Source organism: Cucurbita pepo, chromosome LG18 (assembly GCF_002806865.2).
Source record: "Cucurbita pepo subsp. pepo cultivar mu-cu-16 chromosome LG18, ASM280686v2, whole genome shotgun sequence".
NCBI classification, from domain to species: Eukaryota; Viridiplantae; Streptophyta; class Magnoliopsida; order Cucurbitales; family Cucurbitaceae; genus Cucurbita; species Cucurbita pepo.
Window position 1 is genome coordinate 2,719,945 of NC_036655.1, and position 13,546 is coordinate 2,733,490.

Here is a 13,546-nt window from a genome sequence, read left to right on the forward strand (position 1 = left end):
ATGGCGTATATATTCATATATAATAGCTTTTGACAATATGTGATTGTTTGATGGTTTAGATTTATCTTCCGAAGGCTCGTAATAATGTTTTCATATTTAATAATTATTTGATTATTTTTTATTTGTAATTTACACCTTGGAAGAATAATTATAGAACAAAAAAAAGAACAGAGATAGATGATGATCATATGTGATTGAGTTTTATTTTGAGTGAATAATGAACTCCTGTTTAAGAGGATTTGCACGTGTGTGTTAATAACTAGTCTTGACACAATCGCACTTTTGAAGGCAGCGGACTAGCGATTGTGCGACACTCACTTTCTAACGACAAATGAGCTAAGCCAATTTGTTCTTGCGTCGCCTACAGCCAAGCGACGAAAGATCGAGCCTCTAGCCTCGATTTTAAAAGAAGGTTTTAGAAAACGAGGGTAGAGAGATTTTAGAAAGAAACGTTATATAAGCAAGCTAGAGAGAGATAACAACGGCTTAGCATATATAACCTTGGGTAGGGGGAGGATTTGCACGTGTGTGTTAATAACTAGTAATGAATTTCTGCGGGCTTTTATAGTTCAATAACTTTTTTTTTTTTTTTTTTTTTTTTTTTTTTTTTTTTTTTTTTTTTTTTTTTTTTTTTTTTTTTTTTTNATTTTTTATTTTTAGGTTTGTCTAACTAGGGAGCTACGAATAAAATCGTAAGATGAAATTCACTCTTTAATATATGAATTTCTGTTTATCGCTCTATTAATAATAGATGTAATTATTTTGACTCATTTATAATTACGAGTCATCTATAATTACTAATTTTAATTATTTATTTTCTATCGCTCAATGATGATATTTGACGGATCATATCTGAAAAAAAAAATTAAAATAATATTTTCATTAAAATAAGAGATATGTGCATTCAATATTGAAGTGATTAATGGTTTCTAAGTTATAGTCCATCAAGCGGAAGAACTCAAAAAAGAAAAGTAAACTTTGCGAGCTCCTCGAGACCGAGTCGAGGAGCATCGTTGACTACCCAAAGAGTCAGAACACTCTTTGAGTTTGCCACGATCGAGTTGAGGAGGAACTTCCTCCTATGATTTTGGCTGACTGAACACTCAGATCTATTCGAGTCTTACATTACTTCGATTCGTTCTTCATCCTTCAATATTCGTTATTCGATAAGAAAACGTGGAATAGTCCTCGTCCTCTCCCAAATCTTAAACATTGAGGTCATTCATCCCCTTCCTTAGATCCCTGCTTTTGATGATGATGATATCAAGCATCATGGCCAACGAGAGATGGTGGCGACAATGAAGTCGAGACGAAGGATTGAAAGAGGGAGAGGTAGAAGAAGACGAGGAAAGAAAACAAATTAGTGAAAAAGACGGGAAAATAGGAAAAGAGAGAGTTTTTCTTAAAATTATTTTAAAAAATGTCACGTTTAGTTTTCATACCTATTCCATAGATCCTACCGAGTATTCTCTAGACGTTGAAACATAATTATTCGATTTTGAAAATTAAAATAGAGAACTTACCATAAAAAAATATAATAATATTTGAAAAGAATTTTAATACATGATTTGCAAAAAGTGTCACGTTAGTTTTCATTACTTGTTCCTTAGATTCCGTCGAGTATTTTCGAGACGTTGAAACAGAATTATTCGATTTTGAAAATTAGACATTAAATTTAATACGATTTTAAAATAGAAAACTTATCATAAAAGATTATAATAATATTTGAAAAGAATTATAATTTGCAGAAAAAATGTCGCATTAATTTTCATCATCAGTTCCTTAGATTCCGCCGAGTATTCTCGAGACGTTGAAACGGAATTATTCAATTTTGAAAATTACATTAAATTTAATATAATTTTAAAATGGGGAACTTACCATTAAAAAATATAATAATAATATTTGAAAAAAAAAAAGCTACGTTAGCTCTCATTACCTGTTCCTTAGATTCGGCCGAGTATTCTCGAGACGTTGAAACAGAATTATTCAATTTTGAAAATTACATTAAATTTAATACAATTTTAAAATAGAAAACTTACCATAAAAAATATAATAATATTTGAAAAAAAAATGTCACGTTAGTTCTCAGTACCTGTTCCTTAGATTTCGCCGAGTATTCTCGAGACATTGAAACATAATTATTCAATTTTGAAAATTACATTAAATTCAATCTAATTTTAAAATAGGGGACGTACCATAAAAAATGTAATAATATTTAAGAAGAAATAAAAAAATGTCACGTTAATTATCATTACCTGTTCCTTAGATTCCGCCGAGTATTCTCGAGACGTTAAAATGAAATTATTTGATTTTAAAAATTAGACACTAAATTTAATACGATTTTAAAATACGAAACTTACCATAAAAAATATAATAATATTTGAAAAAATTTATACAAAAAAATGTCACGTTAATTTTCGTTACCTGTTCCTTAGATTCCGTCGAGTATTCTCGAGACTTTGAAACGGAATTATTCAATTTTGAAAATTGCATTAAATTTAATATAATTTTAAAATGAGGAACTTACCATAAAATAATAATAATAATAATAATATTTGGAAAAAAAAAATGTCACTCTAGTTCTCATTACATGTTCCTTAAATTCCGCCGAGTATTCTCTCGACGTTGAAACAGAATTATTCGATTTTGAAAATTAGACCGAAAACTTACCATTAAAAAAAATAATAATAATATTTGAAAAGAAATAAAAAATGTCACGTTAATTTACATTACTTGTTCTTTAGATTCCGCCGAGTATTCTCGAGATGTTGAAACGTAATTATTTGATTTTGAAAATTACATTAAATTTAATACAATTTTAAAATATGAAACTTACCATAAAAAAGTTCAATAATATTTGATAAAAAAAAAATGTCACGTTAGTTCTCATTACCTACTCCTTAGATTCCACCGAGTACTATCTAGACGTTAAAACGGAATTATTCGATTTTAAAAATTAAACATTAAATTAATACAATTTTAAAATAGGGAACTTACCATAAAAAAAAAAAAAAATAATATTTAAAAAGAATTTACAATTTGCAAAAAAAACAAAAAAAAAAAATGGCACGTTAGTTCTCCTTACCTGTTCCTCAGATCCCGCCGAATATTCTAGAGACGTTGAAACAGAATCATTCAATTTTGAAAATTACATTAAATTTAATACAATTTTAAAATAGAAAACTTATCATAAAATAATAATATATAAATTTTAATAAAAGTGTCACGTCCCTTAGATTCCGTCGAGTGATTTTGAAAATTAGACGAAAACTTACCATAAAAAAATAATAATAAAAAAATAAAAAAAAAATATATATATATATATATATATATATAAAATAATGATTTAATTTTTTTTTAATAATACATGATTTGCACATATAAGTTCATGTTAATTATATAATAAAAGAATATAATACTTTAATTATAAGCTCTATAAATACGTATATTTCATAGATTATTATTATTATTACAGGGAAGAAGAATTTCAGTTAATTACTACATTTGGAATTATCAAATTTTCTCTCTCCTCTTTTTTTTTTTTTTTTTTTTTTTTTTTTTTTTTNTCAAAACCCTAATTCCATCTGATTCAGCTTCAGCCTTGTAATGCCTATCTATCTCATTTCTCCTCGCCATTATCGTTCATCCGTAAATTTCTCGATCTGCCGTATCTAATTTGTAGCGTCAACAAATATTTGCAATCCAATCCCCAAGGTCGCTCTCTTTTTCTCTCTCTTTTGCGGTTCTTGAAAACTTTTGTTATCTGCTCTCGAACTATGTAGGAGTTTTGTGTTCGTGTTCGAATTTGTCTTGTGTTTTGGAGCCAATCTTCTTCAGTCAACTTCAAACGTTGTGTTGGATGATATCTCTGCGTTTTAATGGAGTTTGGCGTCTCCGGAGTACCACTTGCCGTTGGATTTTGTTTTTTTTTTTTTACTGTTTTCTGTTGAATCTTCAGTCGTCTCTTTGGCGTTGTTGCATGGTGTTAATTTTTTGTTGATCGTTTGTGGTTTGGAGAAACTGGAATGAAATTGAATGTTGCGCTTGAATTTGGAATGAACTATGGATTTTGACTTTTTCGCATTTTCGTTCTTTCGCTTTTCGTTATTAGCATCGTTTGTAATGAGTTCTGTTGGTTATTTCTTGCATGTTTCTGATTCTTTTCTCATTTATTCTTGTTCTTCTCTGCAATGCCACAAATGTAAGAGAGGTTGGTGCACGCCTTTTTCTATCATCTTTTTGGATGATTTAGGCTCTCGTTTCTCATATTGTAATTTCAATTACGTATGTATTCTTCATCTACTATTCATGATGCTAGACTCTGAAGGACCATACTAGTTCGGCCTGCTTACTTCTTATACAATGGTTGGCTGAGCTCTGTGATGTTGAATTCAACAATGCTTCTTGAGTTCTGGACTTGGAAGAACTTTATAGGATTGTTTACGCTTGGTAAGTTTTTTTTGTTTAGTGTAGGATTGTTGCATTCGATTTTAGTGGAGGAATGGTTTCTGTATTGAAGTAGCCGGAGACTCATCTCTTACTTAGAGGCCTGTCTGTTCTCAATTGTTCTGGAACCAATCCTCCTCTCTTTAGATGTGCAAACTGCTATCCATAAACATAAATGACTGTCACTGAATTGTTCTTGGTGCTCTCCCTTTTATCAAGGAGATAAAAGTTTTGTGGTTAGGGTTCATTTAGAACCTCTTTTGGGACTCATGGCTGGAAAGGGAATGAAGAGTTTAACGACGAAGAGAAATCACTTCTGTTTTCTTTTCTATTCTTTTTTATAATAATCTTGAGGTGATTTGGGTCGGAGTAGAAAAGATCAAGGTTGATTGCAATAGTGTTCTTTCGTACCGGGACAGGTAAGTACAGATTTGGAACTTCCATGTGATGTGTTATTAGAACAGATGAGTTACTTGGGCTTTGGTAACTTATTAGTTAGAACAGTGAATAGTTTGCTACTCCACAAGACAATAGTTTTCATTTTAGAATTTTCCAGTAAAAAGTGCATGAGGTCACAGGCTATTGTTTGAAGTAAATGGCGCTAATCGACATTAAGAATATAAATGTTCGGTTCTTCATGTGTATGTTTATGCTGATTATGTATGTGTTTTGTTGTCTTGATAGAGTTAAGTCTTAAGAGTCATATGTTTGTATACATATTCTAGTTGCTTGTAGACGATCAATAGAGTCATTTATTTGTTTAGATGAACTAAGCATTATCATTTATGTTACAGAGATCTGATGTTGTGTATTGCACATTTCAGAAAGAATTTTCTAGCTGTAGAGAGATGTCTCCAGCTTCCAAATCTAAACCAAAAGACAAGAAAGCCAGCAAAGAAGTACAGAAGCCTGCACCAAGGTCGACAGGACCTGCTGCTGCTGGTAGTAGCGGTGTTCCCGCTACTGCATATAATCCTCTTTCAGGAACCTTCCATGCACTTGAACCAACAGTATCTGTTTCTTCACCTCTTCATTCCAGTGATCGATTCAGGAACATAGATGATACAGATGCTCAATCTGGGGTTCTACTTTCTTCGGTGGCAGAGTACGATACTGTTTCGAATACTGGTAGCTGGTCTGGGGAGTCAGAGGATCATAAAGACAAAAGGTCTAACCCTACTGTGAGGCCAGAAACAATCCCAGGGGCAGACATTGATAAACGAGAAAAAACCCGTCTTAAGAATGAGAAGAAGCATCAACGTCAAAAAGAGAGACGTGCCCAGGAATTGCAGGAACGCTGCACTGGCTACCTTATGTCCAGAAAGCTTGATGCTCTTGCTCAGCAATTAGTTTCTATGGGCTTTTCGCAAGATCGGGCGACCGTAGCTCTCATGCTAAACGAAGGCAATATAGAGGAGTCAGTTGCATGGCTTTTGGAAGGTGGTGAAGAGGCAGATGATCCGGTTAATCAAGATCTTGGTGGGCACAATTTAAAACTTGACATTTCAGAAGAGCTTGCCCGTATAGCAGATTTGGAAGCACATTATAAGTGTACAAAACAAGAAGTTGAGAGAGCTGTTGTTGCTTCTGAAGGTGATCTGGAGAAGGCAGCTGAATCCTTGAGAGAATTGAAGCTCGATCCGCCTCCTGCTGCTGCTGCTGCTCCTCCTCCTCCTCCTAAGCCCGAAAAAACTGTCGACCCTCCGACCGCTTTGAGCAGTAAGTTTCCTGGTAATACTAATCAAGCCTTAAGACCACAAGCGAACCTCAATCCTCATTCAATTCAACAAAGAAAGGAGGAGAAGGATTTTAATTACACCAAAGGAGCAATTACAGCCGGTATGTCTATTGCCAAGAATATACCGCAGCCTCCGAGGAGGAGTCAGCCAAAGATGGAATGGGGAAATTATGAACAGATCACAACTGATAAAAGGTGGTCAAGTGCAGGAACTAGCCCCGTTTCCTTCTCTTTGGCATCACCACCCTCTCAATTGTCATCTCCACCATCCAGGAACGAAACTCGTAGTTTAACAACTGGAACCGAGTTTAGTAGTCTTCAATCTGGTCCAGCGAGAGAACCCAGTTCGGTAGTACAGGGTCGGAACCCGTCATTGCTCACCAAGCCAGCTTCTGTTGGTACTATAAGTTCATCACCTCCTGCTGGTCGGTATTCGACGTCGTCTAGTGGGTTTATGCCGCAGATTCGCAGCTCAACAAGTTTCAAGGCTAGTGACATGACCTCTAATCAGATGTATCCTCAAGTTCAGTATCAGCAGCAGCAGCAACAACAACAGCGACATTTTATCCCTGAAGCCACCCACAGCACTGCTCCATGGAGCAGAACAGGTGCATCATCTCCCATAGCACCTGCAACCTCCCTTGGACTGTTTTCAGGAGCAAGTTCAACCCAATCAGGGTTGACGTCTCCCATAGATTGGAACACGGGTTGCTCGATGCCTAATTTAGACTACACCGACATAGACTGGTCGGTGGATAGATCTTCAGCCCGACCTGGTGGTTTGCTGCAGGGGCTGAATTCCTCCTATGTTCCAAATAATCCGCACATTTATGAATCAAATACCTCTCGATTGGTGGATGCTCGGCCATTTGGGCAGTCAGGTACTTCTAATTTCAACAGAGATCCAACTGGAGGCGCTACCGAAACATCAGCTAATAGTTCTAGAGAGTGGACTTCTCCGTTCGAAGGGAACGATATTTTCAGTTTTCCTAGACAGTTTGTCTATTCTCCTCCATTAGAGGAGAAGAAATTTTATGATAATAAACCAAATTAAAAGAAGAAAAACAAAGTGAGTTTGATTGATTTTTTGTTCCTTCTTTTTAGATTCATGTCGAAATATCGTTCCTATTTTCGTTTGCGAGCTCTCTAACTTATGAAAATGTTCTAGCCATGGTCATTGAAATCACTTAAGTTTCTTAAATAACTCTCTTTTGGCATAGAAAAAGAGCTCAAGATCACTTCCCAAGTTTATCAATGGAGGATGTAGTTTAACTGTCATACAAGAATCCTCACTAGATCAAGGAACATAAGCTGAACCTCTATTTCATTCAATGAGCAAGCTATCTAGCCAATTCAGGATGCTCGGAAGGCGGACTACGAGCTGATGCCGATGCAGGTTCTCGATACCATTGATTTGCTTCACGGGTGAGAAAGTTTGCCTCTGCATTCAGAACTTTTCGGGTAAGATTACATCCAAATATTTGATTTGAGAATACACCAAAACAAATCGATGAGAGTAGAGAGAAATCCATATACGTTCTTTCATTCGATATTTATCTTACTTAATTGGTTCATCTTCTTCCGCACGTGTAGCAGATGATGTCGAAAGTTATTAAAAGGGTGAGTTTGGAATGACTTTTGAAGTACTGAAGTTATACTTATGTTCGGTTATCGGTCATGTAAGTTTAGCCAATGAATATAACTTCTCTAACAGGCACAGGGTATGAAAAATGTCCCTAAAACGAGGACTTGTGCATCGATGGTGGTGCGAGGTAAAACATATAGAGGAAACTAGCCAGGAAGCGTTCGGGTTGTTACCTGCCAAAAATACGTCCTGAAATTCATCGTCGTTATATATGAAGCCTGGAGGATCTGGGGACCCAATTCCTACTATTGTGCTACCACTGCATGAAATGAAATTTGAGGTGGTGATATGATGAACAGAAAACATCTGATATTATCTATAGCATAAAAACAGCATATGAACAAAGATCGAGAGATGTTCGAAGAATTCGTTTGACATTCTTACCTCCCGGACATGAACACAGCGTCGAATTCACCACGGCTGGAAGAAATTATACGCTGTTTCAATCTTTTAAGAGACGGGAGGACCTCGAAAGCAGGAGGTTCTGAAGAGAAAGAATGCCAAGGATTGTAAGACATGGTGCATGTTACAAAAATAGGGTCAAATTGATATGCTAGCAAGTCACTAATGTTCATACGCCACTTGAAGTAATCTGGTACGATATTATGTTCGTCGAAGTTGAAGTTTTAAGGCAAGGGGTTCGATCTATAGCATGTAATTTACGACACGTACTAATTTCACCAACTCGATCTACTTTCACACACTTGCAAGTGCTCGTTTGAGTAAACATTAGACAAACTCACGTACCCAAATCGTTGATACACACATCTTGGGATATTCCGTTCTTGGTAATTTTATCCAACAACGACAAAGGATCGACCTTGCTTGTTTGATCCAATCGTAAGCGCTGAGGAATACAAATCGGCCTTCATTATGTAACGGAAATAAGAACAAGTTCTCATTTTTTTTTCAGCTTATACTAAAATTTCCATTACCTTATAAACTTCTGCTGTAGAGCATGCTTCCTGGGGCTTTATGAGAACCATTGGAATGTCCAAGGGTACTGGAGGTGGAAGATTCTGTACAACCTGGTAAAAAACGAACTCGTTAAGCATTCATCTAGAATGAGTCGTCACAAGCTCATCGCTTTTCAGAATTAGCAATGGAAATCGAACTATTCTAGCTAGTAACAAAGAACTCATTAAGCATTCATCTAGAATGAGTCGTCATGAGAACTCGTTAATGCATCTAGAATGAGTCGTCACGAGCTCATCTCTTTTCAGAATTAGCAATGGCAATCGAACTATTCTAGCTAGTAACAAAGAACTCATTAAGCATTCATCTAGAATGAGATGTCATGAGAGCTCGTTAAGCATTCATCTAGAATGAGTCGGCACGAGCTCATTGGTTTTCAGAATTAGCAATGGAAATCAAACAATTCCAGCTAGTAACAAAGAATTTGTTAAGCATTCATCTAGAATGAGTCGTCATGAGCTCGAACTATTCCAGCTGATGTATGCAGAAATACTTAACGTAAGGTCAAAACAAAGACACTCAATTCTATCAAAACCTGTCTCAAGATGCCAATTTCTGCACCTTTCGTGTATCGACATGATTGTATATTTCTTATCAATGCCTGTAGTCATTTAGACATACCTCGCCTCTCCCGGTACAAAACGCCGCCCCTTCCGAGAAAAAGAAGGGAATATCAGAACCTATCTCGCTCGACCATTCTTGAAGGTCCTTTTCAGTAGCAATACATCCACTGAACTGATTGGCCGCCCACAGCGCTGTGGCAGCATTACTGCTTCCTCCACCAAGCCCCGCTCCAGTCGGTACCTTCTTGTCGAGATGGATCTGCTCGTGTATAAACGAACAATTCCAAACTTTACAATAGGTTCTCAACATTTTCCATTCATACAAGAAGATTTCATGACATTCATTGAAGATATTTAATCATTTCATAGATTCTCACCCAGAAAAACTTGTCACTACCAGTCTTCTTCCTGTAGAGGTTAAGAGCTTTGATAATCTGCAGATATATGACAAACAAATAAGCTAAGGAAACAAAGAACATCAGAAGAAACAAAACAACAAGAGCATTATGCTAAAGAAACTACCAAATTTCTGTCATCGAGGGGTACTCCCGATACATTGGTAGAAAGCCGGTCCTTCTTTGATGGCGACAATGAGAACTTAATCGTATCCCCTAAGCTTATCACCTAATGGCAGAGAGAACAAAACATTCAAATTCACCAGCCGAGTTATCGAACACCTCAGATTCTAAACGACGAACTGTGAGTTTGGTACGACTTTTTGAATCATAAAAAGTGCTTTTAGCCTACTAAAAGTTTCATGGCATTCAAGAACGTTGCCAAAAACATACCAAAAACAGGCATAGGGAAGTGTTTCACTTCAAATTAGGACCTGAAAAGGCATCTAATATCATCAAATAGAAGCATCCCATTACTTACATGGAAAAGATAACAAAACATCGAAATTCACCAACCGAGTTATCAAACACCTCGGATTCTTCTAAATGACGAACGGCGAGTTTGGAACGACTTTTTGAATCGTAAAAAGTGGTTTTAGCAAGCTAAAAGTTTCATGGCATTCAAGAACATTGTCAAAAACATACCAAAAACATGCATGGGGAAGGGTTTCACTTCAAATCAGGACTCTGAAAAGGCATCTAATATCATCAAACAGAAGCATCTCATTACTTACATGGAAAATAGAACAAAACATCCAAATTCACCAACCGAGTTATCAAACACCTCGGATTCTTCTAAACGACGAAAAGTGAATTTGGTACGACTTTTTGAATCGTAAAAAGTGCTTTTAGCCAGCTAAAAGTTTCATGGCATTCAAGAACATCATCAAAAACATACCAAAAACAGGACTCTGAAAATGCTATTTACTGTAACAAGAGCATCTAATATCATCAAATAGAAGCATTTCAATACTTACATGGAAAAGAGAGGCCAAATCATGATATCCATCTTCCCTCTTCTCAGTTATTCTCAAGAACACATTAATCTGCATCAATAAACTCAACATATAAACCCAACAAAAGGGATAAACCCACCATTTCCAAAGCTTAACGTGAGTGAACTCCATTGTTACCTTGCAAGGTGAGAACAAAGTAAGCCTCGAAAGAGGAGCATCCCGGTCTACTTCATCAGCCAACTTGTTTATCCGTTCATCAGGATCATAAACTATCTAATTCCCAACTCAAAACCCCCAATCAAACCGATGAACAAACATAATTTCAAAACATCTATCCAATCCAACGAAAGAAACCTAAAATTTTACCTCAAATTGTTGTTTGGAAGCGGCGGAATTGCATGTAGTGACCCTTTGAACGAGTGGATTCTTCTGGTGCTTCAACCCCGAGGCAAAAGCGAGTGAACCGTGTGGCCCATTGAAGACGAAATTCCTTCTAAAGGAAATGGACCGAAATTGGAACCCTGAACTGCACGGGATGTTACAGGAAGCCATTGATGAGAGCATGATTCTTCACCAGCAGCTACCGATCCCCTGATGATTAGAAATGAAAAATTGAAGAATTTCAAACAGGATTAAGAGTAAGATGAAGATTTGTAATATGGATGGTGTTTTTTTAATGAGATTTCGCGAACGGATTGATATCTACATCGCTGAATTCAGGGTTTTTGGCATCCATTGTTGGTTTCCTTTTATGAACTCTTGGAATTGAGTGAGCAATCAAATGAGGTGGGAATAGGGAAGATTAGTCGAATATAAAACTTTTTATTTATTTAATTATTATTATTATTATTATTATTTTGAATTTTTCGACAATATTTATTAAAACACTGTAAACACTCGAAGAGGGGTAGACACGAGGCGGTGTGCCAGTAAGAATGCTGAGCCTCAAAGGAGGTGGATTTGGTGGCGGTCCCACATTGATTGGAGAAAAGAATGAGTGTTGTGCCAGCCTTCTCGCTATTCCCCGAAGAGGGGTAGACACGAGGCGGTGTGTCAGTAAGGACGCTGGCCCCAAAGGGGGTAGATTTGGTGGCGATCCCACGTCGATTGGTGAAAGGAATGAGTGTCAGCGAGGATTGTAGGGGTGGACCGGACAATGTGTCAGCTTTCTCGCTGTTCCCCGAAGAGGGGTAGACACGAGGCAGTGTGCCAGTAAGGACGCTGGGCCTCAAAGGGGGTGGGTTTGGTGGCGTTCCCACATCGATCGGAGAAAGGAATGAGTGTTAGCGAGGACGTTGGGCCCTAAAGGGGGTGGATTGTAGGGGTGGATTTGGTGGCGGTCCCACATCGATTAGAGAAAGAAATGATAGTTAGCGAGAACGCTGGGCCCTAAAGGGCGTGGATTGTGATGTTCTACATTGGTTGAAAAAGAGAACAAATCATGCTCGTATAGAAGCAAATATTGACGTGTATTGTATCAACTTGGCTTTCTAATGATTTTACTTTCCAACTTTGACATACACAAACCAGGTAGTTCATTAATTTTTTGCCATTCTCGTTCTTGCTACTATTTGGAATTACGTTATGAAGGTTCACTTTTATGCTCGTGATTGGAGTTGCTGGACCGGTAGTTTTCTCACAATTGTTGGAGGGAGGATTTAGTTTCTCACATCGGTTGAAGAGGAGAACGAAACATTTCTTATAAAGGTGTGTGGAAACCTCTCCCTAACAGACGTGTTCTATAACCGTGAGTCTGACGGAGATACGGGCCAAAGCGACAATATCTATTAATGGTGGGTTTGGGCTGTTACATATGGTATCAGAGTCAGACATCGGGCGATGTGTCAGTGATGACTCTGGGTCCCAAGGGGGTGGATTTACATCGGTTGGGAGAGGGGAACAAACATTCCTTGTAAGGGTTTGAAAACCTCTACGTAATAGATGCGTTTTAAAACTGTGAGACTGATGACGATACGTAATAGGATAAAGCAGATAATATCTACGGGCAGTGGACTTGAACTGTTACAAAGAAATATATTCTTTTGTGGTAATCTAAACACAATAGAATCTTTAAATTCAAAATTCATAGATTCCTCCATCGTGATCTAAAGACCCGAAATTTTTAGATGCAGAACAAACGATTTAAAAGAAAAACTAGAGCACTTAGACTGACGTGGGAGCTCATTTTAACGGTTCAATCGGGCTAAATTGTTAAATGTCAAGAAATGAGTCGAGAGAAGACAAACAAAAGTCTGTTCAAACATAGTTTAGTAGATAAGACACAAATTATCAACTAAAAAATCGATCGCTTCATTCCCATCTGTCAACTATTAAACTTAACATACGAAAAAACTCAGCATAATTTTCTAATGGCAGACGACTAAAATCGAAATTATTATGGGTTTTAATACTCCATTTGACCTCCATTCTCGTCTAACAACGTAAAAAAATAATTATTGTATTAAAAAAAAAATTAGATTGTCCTTATTTGCACTAATTCGTGCATCGGAACTCTCTAATTAACCTTAAAAAAATGTAGTCGATCATCGTTCTTTGGTTATATACTAGCAAATCGTGCAAAAGCAAGTACAAGAAGTTCTCAAACTTCTAGCTTTTCTCGGTAGAGAAGTAATGTCACGACCCGACTCTGTAAGACCTCTATGTGAGGTCACAAATAAGGTAAATAAAGAAAACACGGTTAAAACCGTTTATTCAAAAATCAAATAATTTGGTCTCGAGATCCTTGCTAAAATAATAACAAATCAAATCCTTTGAAATAGAAAACAAAACGATACTATTAATATAGTTTTTAAGAATATAGACGTTGA

At 36.5% G+C, this 13,546-nt stretch overlaps 2 protein-coding genes across 4 annotated transcripts; one reads left to right on the forward strand and one right to left on the reverse strand.

Annotated features, from left to right (window-relative positions):
- Positions 1-3,572: 3,572 nt before the first annotated feature.
- On the forward strand, positions 3,573-7,321 carry LOC111779831. 3 transcript variants are annotated; one of them, XM_023659992.1, is made up of 3 exons: positions 3,573-3,714; positions 4,319-4,449; positions 5,271-7,321. In XM_023659992.1, exon 3 carries the CDS (start codon positions 5,295-5,297, stop codon positions 7,236-7,238), a length of 1,944 nt encoding a protein of 647 aa, XP_023515760.1. In that variant the 5' UTR covers positions 3,573-3,714; positions 4,319-4,449; positions 5,271-5,294; the 3' UTR covers positions 7,239-7,321. The 3 variants fall into 3 exon arrangements, with proteins under 3 accessions (XP_023515760.1, XP_023515761.1, XP_023515759.1); XM_023659993.1 differs by lacking the exon at positions 4,319-4,449 and having other exon boundaries at positions 5,241-7,321; XM_023659991.1 differs by lacking the exon at positions 4,319-4,449.
- Positions 7,322-7,376: 55 nt separating this feature from the next.
- LOC111779832 (4-diphosphocytidyl-2-C-methyl-D-erythritol kinase, chloroplastic) lies at positions 7,377-11,501 on the reverse strand. The gene is made up of 12 exons (XM_023659994.1): positions 11,425-11,501; positions 11,085-11,309; positions 10,896-10,991; positions 10,740-10,808; positions 9,890-9,991; positions 9,745-9,801; positions 9,426-9,626; positions 8,765-8,857; positions 8,577-8,676; positions 8,214-8,313; positions 8,003-8,088; positions 7,377-7,625 (listed from the first exon to the last, which is right to left on the reverse strand). Exons 2-12 carry the CDS (start codon positions 11,280-11,282, stop codon positions 7,525-7,527), a joined length of 1,203 nt encoding a protein of 400 aa, XP_023515762.1. The 5' UTR covers positions 11,283-11,309; positions 11,425-11,501; the 3' UTR covers positions 7,377-7,524.
- Between the last annotated feature and the right edge of the window lie 2,045 nt (positions 11,502-13,546).

Coding starts and splice junctions, on each gene's coding strand:
- LOC111779831 (XM_023659992.1), top strand. CDS start 5,295: ATGTCTCCAGCTTCCAAATCTAAACCAAAAGACAAGAAAGCCAGCAAA.
- LOC111779832 (XM_023659994.1), bottom strand. CDS start 11,282: ATGCTCTCATCAATGGCTTCCTGTAACATCCCGTGCAGTTCAGGGTTC. Junction 9,627..9,744: donor GTAGTGACAAGTTTTTCTGG/GTGAGAATCTAT, acceptor ATACACGAGCAG/ATCCATCTCGACAAGAAGGT. Junction 8,677..8,764: donor CTACAGCAGAAGTTTATAAG/GTAATGGAAATT, acceptor TGTATTCCTCAG/CGCTTACGATTGGATCAAAC.